This window comes from Aethalodelphis obliquidens, unplaced genomic scaffold, assembly GCF_003676395.1.
Source record: "Aethalodelphis obliquidens isolate GAN/ISIS:26980383/991018 unplaced genomic scaffold, ASM367639v1 scaffold12, whole genome shotgun sequence".
NCBI lineage: Eukaryota > Metazoa > Chordata > Mammalia > Artiodactyla > Delphinidae > Aethalodelphis > Aethalodelphis obliquidens.
The window spans coordinates 18,454,536-18,473,418 of record NW_020837956.1 but is presented as its reverse complement, the minus strand read 5'-3'; the positions used below and the strand labels follow the sequence as shown (position 1 = coordinate 18,473,418).

The 18,883-nt window shown below is 40.0% G+C and overlaps 1 protein-coding gene across 4 annotated transcripts in view; it reads right to left on the bottom strand.

Moving 5' to 3' along the window:
• MEMO1 (mediator of cell motility 1) overlaps positions 1-14,277 on the bottom strand; it is a 129,530-nt gene extending 115,253 nt beyond the window's left edge. The window contains exon 1 of one of the 4 annotated variants that reach the window (XM_027113452.1): positions 14,165-14,277. Coding sequence is in view for 2 of the 4 variants with exons in the window: in XM_027113447.1 (XP_026969248.1) it covers positions 13,393-13,453 (61 nt within the window). In the remaining 2 variants the exon portion in view is untranslated. Of the gene's footprint in view, positions 1-13,392; positions 13,874-14,164 lie in introns of those variants that run through there. The other 3 variants (XM_027113447.1, XM_027113449.1, XM_027113450.1) reach the window with 3 other exon arrangements.
• Between the last annotated feature and the right edge of the window lie 4,606 nt (positions 14,278-18,883).

Genomic DNA, 18,883 nt, shown 5'->3' with positions numbered 1-18,883 from the left:
AATAGATAACTAATAAGGACCTACTGTATAGCACAGGGAACTCTTCTCAATACTCTGTAATGACCTATCTGGGGAAAGAATCTAAAAAAAAGAGCTGATATATGTATATGTATAACTGATTCACTTTGCTTACAGCAGAAGCTAACACAACACTGTAAATCAACTATACTCCAATAAAAATTTTTTTAAATGCTGCTTATGTTATTAATATGGAATGGGTTTATTACTGTTATTTTAAATGAATTAAAAGTAAATACTTCTAACGTTTCTCAGTTTTAGTTTCTAATTTGACAGGTATTAATAGACATAATCCACATAAAAGTTCTTTGAGGTTATCAGTAATTTTGAAAAGTATAAAAGAATTCTGAGACTGAAAAATTTGAAAACAACTGCTGGAGATCTGATGATACTTTATTTAGCTATTCACCTCTGGATAACCTTACTGAATGCATCATAACTATCTTCCTTTGAAGAACCAGAATAAACACTGAGAAAAAAAGGAGGTATGATAGGTAGAATAATAACTCTCTGTTGTAATATGAAAAGATCTTCAATTGTTAAATTTGTTAAGTACAAAAAGGCAAAGGATACGACAAAATATGAGATATTGGCATTTATTACACTTCAGCTTCCATTTGCTGAAAAGAGGGAGAAAATGATGACGTGTCCATACGTGCTTGTATATGCATAAAGAAACACCAGGCACTCAAGAAACCAGTAAAGGCAATACCTATAAGGGAAGGGGAATATGGAATACACAGAAGGGTACAGGAATGAGACTTCTCAATGAATATCTTTAATTTTTAAAACATACAAATGTATTCAAATTTTTTTAATTTATAATTTAATTTAAACAACATAATCCTAAACCAATATTAAGCCATAACTCAAATGTATTTTCAATTTTTATGTTGCTCTGATCTCAGAAAAACAAAAAATTTTACTCTTTTTTTCAGCTCCGAGGCAAAACAGTATCACTAGCAACTAAATACTCATGCCAGAAGAATAAGTATCTCATTTCTAAAACACAAGAGGGAAATGTTTTTTTAAACCTATAAATAAATCCATCATCTGAAAAAAAATAGTAATGAATAAAGTAATTATAAAGAAAATATTAGGAGTTTCCTGGTGGTATAGTGGTTAGGATTTGGCACTTTCACTGCCGTGGTCTGGTTTCAACCCCTGGTTGGGGAACTGAGATCCCGCAAGCCACACAATGCGGCAAAAAAAAAAGAAAAGATTCAGGTAAAACCATGAAATCAGCAGTTATTTTAATTCTTTTATACTTAAAAGATGTCATTGACAGAATTAAAAGCAAAATTAGATACTGCACAAGAAAAAAATCAGTGAAACTGAATATAAAGCAAAAGAAATTATCCAAAAGGAAGCAGAGAGGAAAAAAAGGAAAAAAATAATTCTCAGTGAACTGTGGGACAATATTAAGATATCTAACATACTTTTTTTTATTTGGAGTCTAGAAAACAAAGGAAGTGAAAAAGAAAAATATCTGAGATGATAATGATGACTGCTTTTCCAAATTTGCTGCAAACTACAACCCACACATCTGAGAAACTTGACAAATTCCAAACAGGATTAAATTCAAAGAAAATTATTCAAAGGCACATGATAATAGACTAGCAGAAAAATGTTAATAATTTTTTAAAATCTTAAAGCAACTAGAGGAAAAAAGACACTCTATATTCAGAGGAACAAATGTTTAAAAATCACATAATTCTCAGAATCTGTGCAAGCCAAAATACAACAGAACATTTATAAAATGCTAAAAGAAGTAATGTCAACATACCCACTGAATTCAATACCTACCAAACTACCTTTCAAAAATGGAGTAAAAAAGCTACAGAAATCAAGAGTATGGTAGTGGGAATTCCCTGGCAGTCCAGTGGTTAGGAACCTGTGCTTTCAAAAATAGGCAAAGGACCTGAAAACACACTTCTCCAAAGATGATATACAAATGGCCAATAAACACATGAAAAGGTGTTCAACATAATTAGTCATTAGAGAAATACAAATCAAAACCATAACGATACAAATTCACACTCATTAGGATGATTATCCAAAAGAAGAAAAATAACAAGTGTTGTCAAGGCTGCAAAAAAAATGGAACCCCCAAGCATTGCTGGTAGGAATGTAAAATGGTGCAACTACTGTGGCAATCAGTTTGGTGGTTTCTCAAAAAGTGAAACACAGAATTACTATATGACCCAGCAATTATACTCTTAGATAGATATCCGAAAGTACGGAAAGCAAGACTCAAGCGGATACTTGTACACCAACATTCATAGCACTATTATTCACAAAAGTCAAAAGGTAGCAACAACCCAAATGTCTATCAACAGATAAACGAATAAACAAACTATGGTATATCATACAATGGATATTATTCAGCTTTAAAAAGGAATTCTGATACATGCTACAACATAAATGAACTCTGAAAACACGCTAAGTGAAATAAGCCAGACATAAAAGGACAAATATTGTATGAATCCACCTAAATGTGGTACCTAAGATAGGAGAAATCATAAAGAAAGGAGAAGAGTGGTTGCCAAAGCTGGAGGAAGGAGTCAGTAGGGAGTTAAGTGTTTAATGGGTGCAAAGTTTCAGTTGGAACAGATGAAAACACTCTAGAGATGGATGCTGGAGACGGTTGTATTGGGTTGGCCAAAAAGTTCATTCTGTAACATCTTACGGAAAAAACCCAAATGAACTTTTTGGCCACCCCAATAAATAATACAAATGTACTCATGCCAGAGAAGTGTACATTCAGAAATTGGTAAAACAGTAAATTTTGTTATATATATTCTACCACAATTTTTTTAAGTGTCTTTGTATAGCTGGGGCCTTGCCAAATAGTTTATGCTACAATGTGATTTATGGTGAACTCCTCTTTTTGTTCTCCTGCTACCCTGGGCCACACTGTGACCTCTGCAGGAGAGAGGAGGGCTGGAGACTGAGTAGCTAAGGTCAGTCACAAGCTTGCTCCATGCCTACATGACCAGCTCCCAAGAAAAACCCGGGGTACCAAGGCCTAGCTGAGCTTCCCTGGTTGGCAATACTGCACACTTGTTGTCACGCGTCACTAAGGGAACAACTGGACTCTCACACTTGGTCTCTCCTGCACTCCACTGTACTGTATGCACCTTTCCCTCATTTTAACCTGTATTCTTTCTCTGTAATAAACCCCGTCTGTAAGTATAACAGCTCTGATCCTTCTAACAAATCATCAAACCTGAAGGTGGTCTTGGTGACGCTGACACATATGGAAAAGAATATACCATATAAATATTAACCATGAGAAAGTTGGATTGGCTTCATTAATACAAAACAAGGAACACTTCAGAGCAAAAAATATTACCAGATATAAAGAAGAACATACACTGTGATAGTCAATTCATCAACAAAATATAATCCCAACAGGTATATCAAATAACAGAAATTCAAAAAACTTGAAACAACAAATCAACAAAACTAAAAGAAAAAACAGACAAATCCAGAATTACAGTTGGAAATTTCAAAACTGCTCTCAGGAACTGACAGGAAAAAAAGGAAAATCAATAGGAATGTAGAGATTTAAATAACCCAATTTAACCTAATTAACATTTAGAGAGCAATCTACCCCACAATGACAGAAAACATACATTATTTTCAAACAGACACAGAACACTCACCAAGACAGACCATGTAATAAGCCATAAAACAAGTCTCTTGTTAGTTGTCTGGGCCCAATGGAGAAAAACAGATGCAACATTTCCTAAACTTATTTGACCATAAACCCTTTCTGCAAAGGCATCTCCAGGGACTGTTTCTCAGAACACTTTGGGAAAACCTATCCCATTCATTCTCAACATCTCTCCCTAATTGTTCTCCTGGTTGTGACTAAGGAAATAAGAGAGTCAATAAATATACCTTTTCCTTGACTACCAATCCAGGATTAATCAATGTTATGAAGTGCACACAAAAGTCCTAAGGCAGGAATAAGCTTGACATATTTGGGGAACAGCAAGGGGGCCAGAATGGCTGGAACAACATAAGGTAAAGGACAAGTGGTAGAAGATGAAATCAGAAAGTTAGGCAGAGGTCAAAGCATATAAAACCTTCTAAGCCTTGGCAAGGATTTTTAAGTGTGATTTTAAGTATGATAGGATTTTGAGAAAAGAATATTATCTTATTTACATTTTTAAAAGAGCTCTGAGGCTGCTGTGTAAAGAACAGAATGGAAACTAGGCAACCAGTTAGGAAGCTCTGGCAGCAGCATAAGAGATGGCTAAGACCAGAGTGGCTTAGACCAGATTAAATGTGTTTGTCAAAGAAAAAAAGCCCAGAAAAATCTACATAAATTGTGTTGAGATGCCTTAAAGCATTTTCCCTACTTGGCTCCCAGGACATCTCGTTCTTTTCCTCATGAGAAGCTTAATCTATCTTCCTTACATGATATCCCTCACCTCTTCAACCTCTTCAAGTTGGAAATGTTCCAAGGCTCACTCACAAGCCCCTTTTTTCTGGCTACTCTGATTCCTATGGTGATTTCATCCAGACACTTGGCTTTAAATGTTATCTACATAATGATAATTCCCAATTTTAAAGCTCCACCCTAGGCCTCTCCCCTAAACTCCAGACTCATGTATCCACTTAACTATATAGTAAACATCTCAAACTTAACAAACCAAAATTGAGCTCCTAACCTTCCCCCTCCAAACCTGTTTCTCTTAAGTCTTCCCTTTCTCAGATAATAGCAACTCCATTATTGCAATCTCAGGGATAAACCTTAAGAAATATCCATGACTCCTCTCTTTCTCTCACACTCCACTCCAAGTATATCAGCAAATCCTTTGGACTCTACCTTCAAAATATACCCAGTAATGAACCACTTCTTACCCACTTCCACAGCTATTACTCAATCCAAGCCATCATCTGTAACTTGGATTGCTACTTTCCTCTTAACTGTTGATTCAGCCCTTGCCACTGCCTTCACCACTCCCCAACTGTAGTCTACTCTGAACATGGCAGTCAAGTGGTTCTAGTAAGTCTAAACTATAATAGATCATGTCACCAACTGCTCAAAACTTTCCAATGGCTATCTCACTCAAGTAAAGGTCCTTACAATGGTCTTCCAGACCTAATGTCATCTGACCACAACACTTTCGTGCCTCTGCTCCAGCTATTTATTTTCCTCTTAACCTCATGTCAAACTACTCTGCCCCATGTCACTTCATTCCAGTTGCAATAACCTTCTTGCATTCCTCAAATACTCCAGGCCTGCTCTAGCCACAGGACCTTTAAACTTGCTGTACCCTCAACCTAAAACTATCTAGCCCCTAACCCCTAAAATTACCTAGAATGCAAGGCTTGTTCTTTCACCTACTTCAAGTCTTCACTCAAATGTCAGTTCAGTGACATCTACCCTGTCCTTGCCATTTAAAATTTCTCCCATTCTTGGGGACTTCCCTGGTGGTCCAGTGGCTAAGACTCTGCGCTCCCAATGCAGGGGGCCCAGATTCGATCCCTGGTCAGGGAACTAGATCCCACATGCCGCAACTAAGAGTTCGCATGCTGCAAATGAAGATCCCGTATGCTGCAACTGAAGATCCTGCATGCTGCAACGAAGGTCCCACATGCCGCAACGCAGGTCCCACATGCCACAACTAAGACCCAGCGCAGCCAAATAAATAATTAAACAAATAAATATTTTTTAATAAAAATAAATAAAATTTCTCCCATTCTTTAACATTCCTTATGCACCAGCTCCACTTTATTTGCTTTATAATTCTCCATAGCATTTTCCTCTATCTAACATACTATGTGTTCTACTTACTTACCGTATTTATAGTCTGTCTCTCCCAACTAGAATATAAACTCTAGAGATTTTTGTCTGTTTTCATCTCCTGCTATGCACCTAGTCCCTAGAGCAGTCCCTTTCACACAGAACTGAGTTTGTCCAATACTGAATGATTGAAAGTTAAATAAAGCCTCTGCAGAAGTGTCAAGTTTTGATAGGCCCAATTCAAATCCTAGGACTAGAGTAATTAAAATATACCAATTCCTTTGTCTATTTATACCATAAGAATAATATTCAATATTCCTAAGTGCTTTTAGTTATGCTTTTATTATTTTATAATATATTTAACCTGACACTTATAGAGGTGCTTACTGATTCCAAATAGTTCAACTTCTTACTTACTCTGGCATCACTATAAATAGAACACTAGGCTTCAGCTACAAGTCCTAGGTTCAAATTCTAGCTCTACCATTTACTAGTAGTATGACTCAGGCAATTTAGCCTCCTTCAAGTCTTAGTTTCTCATCAATAAAATAGAAAGGTGGGGATGGATTAAAGACCTGCCTGCCTTACCTATCCTGTACCTAATCATAAGATTATTGTGAAAGTCAAAAATGTATCAGAAAATGCTTTATAAACCATAAATGATACATAAGTGTCAGTTAAATGTCTATATTGTAGTTTGGGAAAAACCTGAATGGAACAGAAACGTTCAGTGTTTGGGGCAGCATATCTCATCATACCTCCCTGCCCCTAACATTTAACTCTAGTTTTGGAGTCAGACTGGCTCTTCCACTTACTTACTATACCTTAAGCAAGTTACTCAACCTCTCTGAGTCATTGTTTCCACATCCATAAATGGAGAATATACCAACCTTGTAGCAGCCTTTTGAAAATTAGAGGGTATACAGACATAAATGTAATGTAACTACAGAATACACTTAACAAATGACATTTTTACTTGTTGTCTTGACCTTCTTTAAAATGGACAAAAACCCAAAAGTAGATAATATAAACTACACTATGGAGGTAGGCAAGATGATTTTTGACTTGGAAATTGCATGTGAAAGGATAAGAAGGAAAGTGAGAAAGAGGTAATCAAGCAATAATCTCAAGTTTACCTATTAAATTTGTTCTTTCCTTCTTGCCTTTCTCCAAGGTTAAATAATAGGATGAGACGCAAACATCATCATACAGAAAACCATATTTAGTAACCTAAAAAAGTTCATTTCAAAAGTAAATATTATATAGTATTTTCTCTTCAAAGGAGAATATTTGTATCAGTTTTTTAATTTCTCACACACCAAGATATATTTTGACACTCTAGAACTCAAGGTACATGCCAAAAAAAAAAAAGTTGTGGTTTTCCAATTATAGAACCCTGATATAATTTTATTAAATATATTTAGAAATATGACAGAAAGAATTAAAAGAACTTAAAAAATAAAACTGCTACTAAGATATATACCATACAAACAGTTCAAGAATGCTTTATGAAATCATTAGACTCTGATATATTTCCTCACTTCTATGACACTAGTAATTATAAGGTATAACAACCACTTTCCGGGGGGGTGGGAGTGGGGAGGAACCTCCCACATTAAATATACACTTAAGATATAAAACATACCAATTTCAGAAAACATTAAAATGTGATATATCCCTCTGAGATGGTGAAAACGTTCTATTTCTTGAGCTAGGGGATAGTTACACAGAGTATATTTGTGGATATTCATCAAAGTGTACACCCATTTTGTACACCCATTTATACTTTTTCTATATGTACATTTATTTCAAAATAAATTTATGTAATGTACCACAACCATACAGATACAGCTATCAACCAGATGAATTATTGACCTTAATATGAAAGGTGAAAAAATAAAGCTTTTAAAAGAAAACATAGGAAAGTTAGTTTCATGACACTGAGGTAGGTAGAGATTTCATAAACGGAAACAGAAGAATACTAACCAGCTGATAAACTGGACTTCTTTAAAATTAAGAACTTTGACTCACCAAGATACCAAGATCCTGAAAAAGCTACAGAGTAGAAGGTATCTGCAATACATATACCTAAAAAGACTATATCCAGAATATATAAAGAACTACAAATCAATATGAAAAAAGTAAATAGTATAAAAAGGGCTAAAGACTTGACAGACACTTCACAAAAGCAGAGGTCCAAATGACTAATAAACATGGGGCCCCTAATATGAAAAGGTGCTCAACTTCATTAGTCATCGGAAAATAAAATCAAAACTACAATGCAATACCACTACACACCCTTCAAGAAAAACTAAAAATAAAGACTGACAATACCAAGTGTTGACAAACATGTGGAACAACTGGAATTCTCTCATATACTTCTGGTGGGAGTATAAGTTTGTAAAACCACTTGGTAAAACCTCAGCAAAATCTACTAAAAATGAACATACCATAGCCATAACCATGACCTAATAATTCCACTTAAGGTACATACCCAACAAAAATGCATATAAACATTCATCAGGAAAAAGAGTACAAAAATGTTCAAAGCAGCAAAACTGTAAATAACAAAAATGTCCATTAATAGTAGAATGGAAAAACTGTGGTTTATTCACAGAATAGAACACAACAACAAGAATAAACAAACCACAGTATAACATGGATTAATCTCATAAATGTAATGTTGAGCAAAAGAAGCTCAAACAAGTTATTCTATATGATTTCACTTATACAGAGTTCAAAAACAGGCAAAACTTTTCTATGGTGTTAGAATACAAGGAATACAGTGTGAGTTGGGAATTCCACTACTGATGTTTATTGAGCTGGGTGCTAGTTACAATGACACGCCTATTTTGTGAAACTTCATCTAGCTGTACACTTTTCTATATGCATGTCGTACTTCTTTAAAAATCTTACATTAAATAAGGTCCCCAACTAGTGAATCATGATTTCTAATCTTTTCCTACCACCAAGATTCTTCACCTATACTACGCTCAGAGACTTAACTAGCAATGGTCTTATATCACCCGCCATGTTCTTAGGGATTTAAATGTCAATATCTCTGTCCATATGTACTATATGCTAAGCCCTTTAATGTTCACTCGTTCAGATACTTATTAAATTTATGTACAAAACCTGTGCTTGCTGAGAACTTGGGGTACAAAAAAATTAGTAAGACATAGTCCCTGTCTTCTAGGAGTTCATAATCTTATAGAAGACCACATACACAGATAACAAGGTAAATATATAGAGATACACACAGGATATTATGGGAACACAAAGGAACAGCCAGGGGTAGGTAAGGCATCAGGGTAGGCTTCTAGGAGGTGTTAACACCTGAGTCCTTAAAAGATGAGAAGGAGTTATCCTGGCAAAGTGCATTCCAACACAGGAAACAGCTTGAATAAAAACACAGTGATAAGAAACAGCACAGTGTATTTAAAGAAACAATGAACAGCTGCTAGACAGTTGCTGAAGCGTAGTAAAAGGGAGAACTGGGATGGGGTTGGGGGAAGTGGCCAAAGAGATAGGAAGATGCCAAGTCATGAAGAGACTTAGACCTTATCCAACAGGAAAGATGGGTCAGTGAGATTTATGCAAAGAAATTATGTGGTCAGATAGATTATTCAGGGAGCAATGCAGAGGATGGACTTAAAGGGAATAAAGTTGGCAGAAAGAAGGACAGTTAGGAGGCAGTTATAACTGTCCAGACAGAAGATCATAAGGGCTGAAATAATGAAATGAAAGATATAGCAAATCCGGAAAAAGTACAGACACATTATGCCGCTGATCTAGAGACCACATTTTGAGAACCACAAATATATACTATGGGTTGACAATTTTTTTCTGTAAAGGCCCAAATAAATAGTAAATATTTTAGACTTTACAGGCCACATACAGACTCTATTTCACTTCTTGGTTCTTGTTTGTTTTTTAAACCCTTCAACAATTAAAAACCGGGCTTCCCTGGTGGCGTGGTGGTTAAGAATCCGCCTGCCAATGCAGGGGACACGGGTTCAAGCCCTGGTCTGGGAAGATCTCATGTGCCATGGAGCAACTAAGTCCATGTGCCAAAACTACTGAAGCCCACACGCCTAGAGGCTGTGCTCCGCAACAAGAGAAGCCACTGCAATGAGAGGCCCGCTCGCCGCAACTAGGGAAAGCCCACTCGCAGCAGCGAAGACCCAACGCAGCCAAAAATAAAATAAATTAAATAAATAAATTTTTAAAAAAATTAAAAACCATTCTGTTAGTGGACTTTACCACAAAAAAAAAAAAAAAAAAAGGCCACAGGCTGGATTTGGACTGCAGACATAGTGAGTTTGCTGATCCCTGCTGTATACCCATAAAGAAGCAAGGATTAACCTTCCTATGAGATTAATTTTCCTAAAATGCTACTTGCATATCAGTCCCCTACTCAGAAACTTCTGCACTGGTCCTGATTACCTACTGCATAAGTTAAATCCCTATGATGCATAGCATTCACAGGCATCTACACTCTAGCTCCAACCAGGCTCGTGAACTACACCCCGTGAGAACCTTCCATTCTTATTAAATTGGCCTACTTTCGCTTACCTGCCTCTGTATCTTTGTGGTGTTCCCCAATGTACTTTCTCCCTTTTCAAATCTACTCAAATACCCTTCCTTCAAAGCATAATTCAAATCCTTTGAAGTGATTCCACCCTCGTCCAAACTCCTAAAAGCACTGCCTCAATTTATCTGATATTTATTTTTTGTCTTGAGTTACTACACTTCAGAGAGAGACTTTTAAACTTGAGTAATAATTAGGGTGAATTTATCCTCCAATATCTTCTTGGAGGGCAGGGAATACTTGATACTTTTATCAAAGGATCTAGCATATAACAAGGGGTAAATAAAAACGAAGGTGTGTATGTAGATATATAACACATATATGTATACACACTTTTTTTTTTCTGAACTAGCTATATAACTGAAGCAAATGTTATCTCACCATTTTATCAGTAATTGAGCACTTTAATTCTATGGACACAATCTGAATGCTGCAGAATTACAGAATGACAATCCAAAAGCACATCTGTCTCTCTCCTACTACATGTTTTTAGGCCTAGTTTAAGGGAACAATAATAATACAAGTAAAATTTTTCCAATGGTCAATGTTATCAATCTAGATACAATGGGGTCTAGAAGTCACTAGATCAAGTCAAAATTTACTTACGTATATTTTTATTCATTTTTAAAATATGAAATCAGCTTTTATAACTAAATTGCCTTTTTTTTTTCTTTTAAATTTGGCAGCGATGCATGGCTTGCGAGATCTCATTTCCCTGAGCAGGGATTTGAACCCACGCCCTCAGCAGTGAAAGCACAGAGTCCTAACCACTGGACCGCCAGAGAATTCCCCTAAATTGCTTTAAATTCACCCTAATTATTACTCAAGTTTAAAAGTCTCTCTCTCTCTCTCACACACACACACACACACACACACCACACATGGTCTGAATTTTTTTTTTTTTTAACAATAAGGTTCTCCATGACAATTCACATTCCAAAATTGCATTACTGATTTCATTCAGAATTTAGGGAAATAAGAATATATTTTAAAATTTTAAGAAAGTTGTCCATTTTAGTTCACTACTGATAGTTTTAATCACAGAATGTTTTCAGCTGGATTAAAGGATTCTTATATTTGAGATTACTGAAGAAGTCTTTTCAAGTCTGAAGTGTGAACTATGCCTAATTTTACTATGCAAAGAATGTTCAAGAATCTATAAAAATTCCTGCAGAATCATCTGGCCACATTTTCAGTGCAAAAGTTTAAAACACTTTTGAAAGGTATAGAAAACAAAATAAATTATCCAAAAAGTGGCCATGAAAATGAAAACTGTGACTTTTTATCTCTTCAAAACACATTGAAGAAAAAGTTTAGTGACTCACAACCCTGAAAAGACTATTATTCATTGATAACTTTAATAGTAATAATGCATTGATTGGAAGACAAAACCAGGAGCCAGGGACTCCCATTCCTGTTTTGCCACTGGTTTGTACAGAATCTTGGGCATATCCCCATAAGCTGAACAAGAAAGGCTTAACTGACATGCTAAGGTTGTGAGAACTGATGAAATGTTTATGAAGCACTTTGGAACCATGAGGGAAGCCACTATAACCATTAAAAGTCATCTGCTTAATGCAAAACTATAGCTACCTGTTAGGCTTGCAAATCCTTTATGTATTCTTAACACAGCAAATCTTCAGTGAGTCAGTAAAGAGCATGTATTTAATGAGCGAGCTTAGCAACCTCAGAGAAATGAATTTTCTTCCAAATCTTTGTTTTCTCACAAACCATGTCTCTATCCAACCCAACTATTTGCAAAGGGAAACATGATCCGACCCACACTAAAGATTTGGGTCTAGGTATTGATAAGCCAATACCAAATGACTGAAAATTCAGGAATCACAGTGGAATTTTGTCAACTTATCAGAAATGTAACTCCTGAAAATAATCCCAGAAAACAGTCGTTCTAACAAGAGCTTTATTAAAGCGAAAGTCCCTACACTCTCTCACCTAAAGAGCTGTAAAGTATTTTTGGACAGTGTCGATAGAAGACTAAACTCGCTCAAAACCTGACCCAACGCGTTAAGTAGTTCCAGCACCTGCTTGGTGTTAAGCGACTGGAGACTGGGGAGGCTGCTCAGGAAAAAGTGCTGATGCCATCTCCAGCTGCCCCTTTCGTGAATGACAGTAACAATGAAAACACTGACAAAAGAGCTAGGAGGCCACCCCAAGCCTCTGCTTAGCAATACTTCTACCCTACCCCCAACAGACAGAGCAGCAAACCCTAGAAAGGGGCGTCCCCTCACAGACCTAACATGCCCAGACCCTGCCTCTGGTCTGGCAATGTCAAAAAGTACTACCCTTCACTCCTCTCAAGACGGCTGAGCACCTGAAAGGTGAGGGGGAAATGCGGCCTCTCGTTCTGAACTGCCAAGGGGAGCGGGAGAAGACTGCCTGGCAGGAGGCGGGCGAGCAGAGCCCGTGTGCACCCCGGGAGACTAAGAAGTCCCCGGGTCGCGGGCGCCGCTCGGAGCGTCGTGGGGAGGAGAGGCTAAGAGAGGAGATGGGAGGGGAAGGGACGGGAGGAGACGGGAGGGGAGGGGAAAGGAGGAAGGCGCTTCCCTCCCGCGGCTGGAGGGCGGAGGGTCGTTCGGCTCCGCACGGAAGAAGCGGGGCTAGGGCGCAGGGCTAACCGTCCCCCCGGGGGGTGGCTGCGGCCGGCCGCCCGCTTCCCGGGAGCCGGAGGAGGCGACAAGTAGGCTCGGTCGGGGAGCACATTCTTTCCTCGAGCCTGGTCCTGAGGGAGGGCGCAGGCTGCCGAGGCGGCAACTCTCCCTCTCGCCCAACTCCCGGCAGAGCGTGAGGGAGGCCGACCCCGGGCTGACCGGCGGGATGCCGCCCGGGTGGGAAGGCGGCGAGGCCAGCCTCCGGCCCGCTCCCTCCCCACGCGGTCCGCGGCCGGCGGCCGTCAGCGCCCTCGTCTCTCCCGCCGCCGCGCGGGGCCGGGCCGCCGACCTCGGCCGGCCGGGCGCGGGGCCAGGCAGCGGCGGCGGAAGGGCCGGCCGGCCTGGGGCCCTACCTGAGGCTGTGTACCAGCTCCCGGCGTGACTGGCTTCCCGGCAGACCACTCGGTTGGACATCTTGGTGCCTGTGCCGCCTATGGTGCACGAGGATGAATGAGGAGGCGGCGGCGGCGGCGGCAGGAGCGGCTCCGCGAGGGGACGAGACACCGCGGGCCCAGCCCAGGAGGAGGCGGCAGCGGGGAGGGGATCAGCCCGGCCCAGGAGGAGGAGGAAGAGGAGGAGGCGGCGGCCCGGGAGGAGGAGGAGATGGCAGCCGGGGCGGTGGCGGCGGCGGCGGCGGCAACAATCACCTCAAACTCGGGCGGCCGCCGGAAGACGGGGCCCGCGGCGGCCTCACCGAAGCCCGGAAAGCCTGGCCCCGGCCCCCAAAGTCGCCGCTGCTCCCCAGCCGGGGCTGGTTCCGCCGAGCCACCCCCACGGCCCCCTCCCCTACCGGTCGGCCTCCCGGAGCCACCGCCGGTGACCCCACCCCCGTGACTCCGCGCCCGCCCCCTCCCCCCACCCCCCGCGGGACTCCCCGCACCCACCCCCACCCCCGGCGGGGCCCTCCTGCCCGCCCGGCTGCCGGCCGGCCGGCCCCGCCCCGCCCCGCTCCTCCTCCGGCCGCGCGGCGAGGTTAACGGCGGACACCGGACAGGCCACACGGCATCTGGGGTCGGGCGGCCCCGCGGGGAGCCAGCGGCGGCTGCTGCTCCGCGCACACAAAAGCCCAGGGCCGGGGCCTGAACCGGGGAAGGCAGACCCGGAGAAGAGCCAACGCTTCCTTACTCGCCACTCTAACGGGTCCTGCCCACTGAGCATGCCCAGCAGCCTCTGCCAGGCCCGCCGAGGAATCTCGACGTGCGCGGTCCGCTCTCCGGGGTTTAGCGGCAGCAGAGGCTGGGAGGGGGAGGGCGCGGGGAGTAGGACGCAGCCGCAGGGCAAGCCCCCTCCCCCAACCAACTTCCTTAAACGCAGAGCACCCAGGGCAAGACGGTGCGGCTTTCCACGTGGAAAGTCCCCTGTCTTCCCCGCCACACACAGGAATCCTTAATGGATTCTCGCCCCCAAGGTTTCACTACTAGGCACGCAAGTCTGTGGCCACGATGGGAAGTTCATTTGTAGAAGCAGGCATGTGGTAGTGTGCCTGTGGTCCTGCAAATGCTACTTTTTGCTTCACCGGGCCACTCTTACCGTCTAATCATGGCTCTTACACTGTAAACAGTTATATTTATGTAATTGCATGTCTTAACTCCGTAACTAGACTACAGTGTGATATAGCTAGCCTCAGTTATTCTCATCTATAAAATGGGTATAACAATACTCAAGGTGTGTCCCTAGGATTATGAGTTAATAAATGTAAAGAGCCTGATAGAGTAGTCATACAACAAACATTATTTCCAACCCTCCATTATCTTTTAAATCCCACGTGTCAGGAACAAAGAATTACGTTAAAATTATACAAGAATCACAGCAAAGTAGAATATCTTGGACCTCCAAGGAAATGTCATGGAGTAGACCATTCCAAAACTGGGAAGAGAGTAAGAGAAAGTTGCATACCTTCAATGAAAGACTTGGAGTTAAAATCATAAAAATTGTTATATCTGAATTTCACACTAAACAGATCCCCGGTAGAGTCCAAAACAAACGACTGACTGCTTAATTTTCAAGTTTTCCTAGTGTCATATAATAGATTTTTTTTTTCAGGTACTATATAGTTTCTACCCCTCCTCTCACCTTTTCAATTTTAAGGCTCAAGGATCTTGCATGAGATCCCAGTCCTGGTCAATTACTGGAACACTTCTGACTTTCACACCTTTTTATACACTGGTTTTAAGCTGGAAAAAAAAAATCTCCACTCTGTATAGTTCTTTACTCAATTTTTAACCCTCTCACTTCACCACTAACCTGCCCAAATATTAAGCTATTACACAGGGAAAAAAAAAAGGACATGCCAAGTAGTCAATTTAGGGATAACAGAAAAAGAAGGGCTGGAGCTGATTCCCTGGTACTCTTCCTGAAGAAGCAAAACTCAGTGATACCTGATGAAATGGTAAACTTTTCATTGTAAATTTCAAGAAAAGGAAATAGTTGATATGGTTGATACAGTGTAAGAATGTTGATTGCTATGTCACTCATCAGCTGTGTGATTATGGATATCTAGCAATTTAACCTTTTCAATGCTGTTTTCTCATCTGTCAAATGCAAACAGCAGTCATATGTAACTCACAGGCTTGCTGTGAGAATCATTAAGTATCATGAAAACAATTTATAAGCTGTTCTTTATAAATGTTTTATCATTATCCTCTGCTCCTAGCAACAATCCTAGGTCTCATTCCAAACTAGTAATGTAATCTAAAATTAAGCTTCCTCCCTATTAAAATGCTCAGTTGGAGGCTTCTTTCCCCAAAGGATTTTTCTTACTGATCAAACTCAGCAAAACCACAATGCCAAGCAAAGTGAAAGGTTAGAGGATCTTCTATTTCTAGAATGCTCTTAACATATCCCATCATTACTCCTCCTGTCCATTTTATTCTGGCTACCTTATTCAAGGATGTGCTCTTGAAAGAAATGTTGAAACTACTCACCCACATCCCCTAAATTAAGGAAGATCCATATAATGCAAAATACTTCATATCCTAGAAGAAGCCTGTTTGGCAATACTGTACAATTCCCATGTTATTATTAACAATTTCCAGGGACTTCACCGGTGGTCCAATGGTTAAGACTCCGTGCTTCCACTGAAGGGGGCGTGGGTTCAATCCCTAGTGAGGGAACTAAGATCCCACGTGCCGCGTGGTGCGGCCAAAAAAAAAAAAAAAAAATTTCCATTATATCCACCAGGGATTTGGGTTTGACGCTCCATAAACATCATCCAAGTTAAAGGCAAGGAGGAAATCTTCATTAACAGAGAGTCCTTATGAAGCACAGACTTCAACAAATAAGGCACCCAGAGCCCAACATTAATAACACATCTTCTGAAATAGCATGTTGGATAGTCACTGCATCAGTCTGTACTAGCAAACGACTAGAAACAACCACAGTGTCTGTCAATAAGACTTGTTAAATTAGGGTATACCCATACATATGCACCCATTAAAAAGAATAAGGTGATGCTATATCACTGTCATGGAAAGAGCTGCCCACCCCCAAAAAATGCAAAAGGCAAATTGCAGAACAATGTGTAAAGTATGCTACCATTTGTGTAAAAACAAGTACTTATATTCTCACACACTTGCATATACATGGCATACTTCTAGAAGGAAACAAACTGGTAACGGCCAATCTACATCTTTGTATATCTTTTGAATTTTGTGCCATATACATATACTACCTATACCCAACAATAATTATTTATTAAATAATTTATTAGGCTTGATTTTGGGAGCCTATATGGCAATATTAAATTGCCCATTTTTAGATTTTACTTATCCACAACTGACACCTCGAGGAGCCCCCTAATTACTAAAAGCCCTTTGTCAGAAAAATATTCTAGAATGATACCACCAGGTTTTGAAAAAGTCAAGGTTGAGAGAAGGGAGTTTAGTATAAAGATGCTCTTTTAATTTCAATTAACACTGGTACTCTAACCTAGTATCAGTTGACTTTGCTCTTTTCTTCTTTAGAAACCAAACTTAATAAGTAACATTTATTAAACACTTACTATGCACCTGACACTAGGCTAAGTACTTTACATAGTTAATGATTCTTACAAGATGAAAACTTGTTCATTTCCAAATTTTTGGAGTAAATTTTGTACACAGAGCTTTTTCCAAATTTATTGTTAATATTTTTTTAACATCTTTATTGGGGTATAATTGCTTTACAATGGTGTGTTAGTTTCTGCTTTATAACAAAGTGAATCAGTCATACATAAACATAGGTTCCCATATGTCTTCCCTCTTGTGTCTCCCTATTGTTAATATTATTTAGGATTCCCAGAAATTAAACAACTGAGTCAAAAGATTTGAAGTTTTTTTAAAGGCTGACAAGAGTTTTCTTAAAAAGAAAATTCTGATTCATTACTGATTGCCCCCTTTAGCTCTGGTGACCTATTTTCCACTATTATATTACTTTCCTTCTTTAAATCCAGAGATTTTAAACAAGTGGATTCTCAGTGATAGTCATTTACACCTTCCATCTTTTGTCCCTTGTTGCTACAGTTAGACAATATGTATCAGGCCTCCAATTTGTTACTGCCTTTCTGGAATCCAGTCCAGGAAAATACCTGCCTACAATATTTTATGCTGTCCCTACAGCCATCCTATCATGTTGCTAATGGGAAGTTACCAGTCTTAAAATCTCCTTTACCTTCTCCTAAACAAAGAGATTTAAACAAAGGTTCAATATTCTCCCCATAGGTTCATCAGAATTAGGTAAACAGTTTCCTTCTATCCAAACTATTTTTTTTTTTTTTTTTTTGTGGTACGCGGGCCTCTCACTGTTGTGGCCTCTCCCGTTGCGGAGCACAGGCTCCGGACGCGCAGGCTCAGCGGCCATGGCTCACGGGCCCAGCTGCTCCGTGGCATGTGGGATCTTCCCGGACCGGGTCACGAACCCGCGCTCCCTGCATCGGCAGGCGGACTCTCAACCCCTGTGCCACCAGGGAAGCCCTGTTCTTTCTTTTTCTTTCTTTTTTGGCCACGGCTTGTTGGATCTTAGTTCCCCGACCAGGGATTGAACCCGTGCCCTCGGCAGTGAAAGCATTAAGTCCTAACCACTGGACCTCCAGGGAATTCCCTATTTTTCTGTTTTTTTCAATTCAAGGTCTCTATATCCTCTAGGAATCTATTCCTGATTTACTCTATTGGTCCTCCCACTTGTCCACATTTTTCAAGAATTCACTCTACAGGATACAGTACCTTTTACTCTATTACTGTATACGTTTATTAAACATTATCTTCCTGACTAAGCAGTCAAAGGGTAGGAATTGTTTCTATAGTATAATTGTCAGCTACACATGAAATACCTCATCAAAGTATAGTAGAAGCTTTCTTAACTGATTTCTATTTAAGCAACTTACTGGACTAAGTGATGCTGTCCATCCCCATAGTAAAATACACTGAACCATGCCCACCACAAGCTGAATTCTTGGAGATGGTAGACTACACTTTTTAGGACACTCACACTGTTGCACTCTTCTCCCAGGTTTGTGTGCATAACTAACAAGGGTCAATCATGTTCTCCAACCTATTTATACGAGATGTACAAAGTACTGCCATTACATAATTTAATAAAATATTACATAAACCAATGAAACACAAACACATAATGCAAAAGGTGTTAGTACAAAAATTAGGTGGAATGCTTTGGACTCAATAAAAACAACTGTCAAATTAGAGGCAGATAAGATGGCTGGAGAAAAAAAATCATGAAAAAGTGTATCATTATACACTTAATGCCTTAAGAATTAAGATCTTAAATGTCTAAGATCTTACGCTACTGTCAAAAAATCTGAAACTGAAATTTGTAAACTATACATTATAGGAGTGGTTTGTGGAAGGAAGA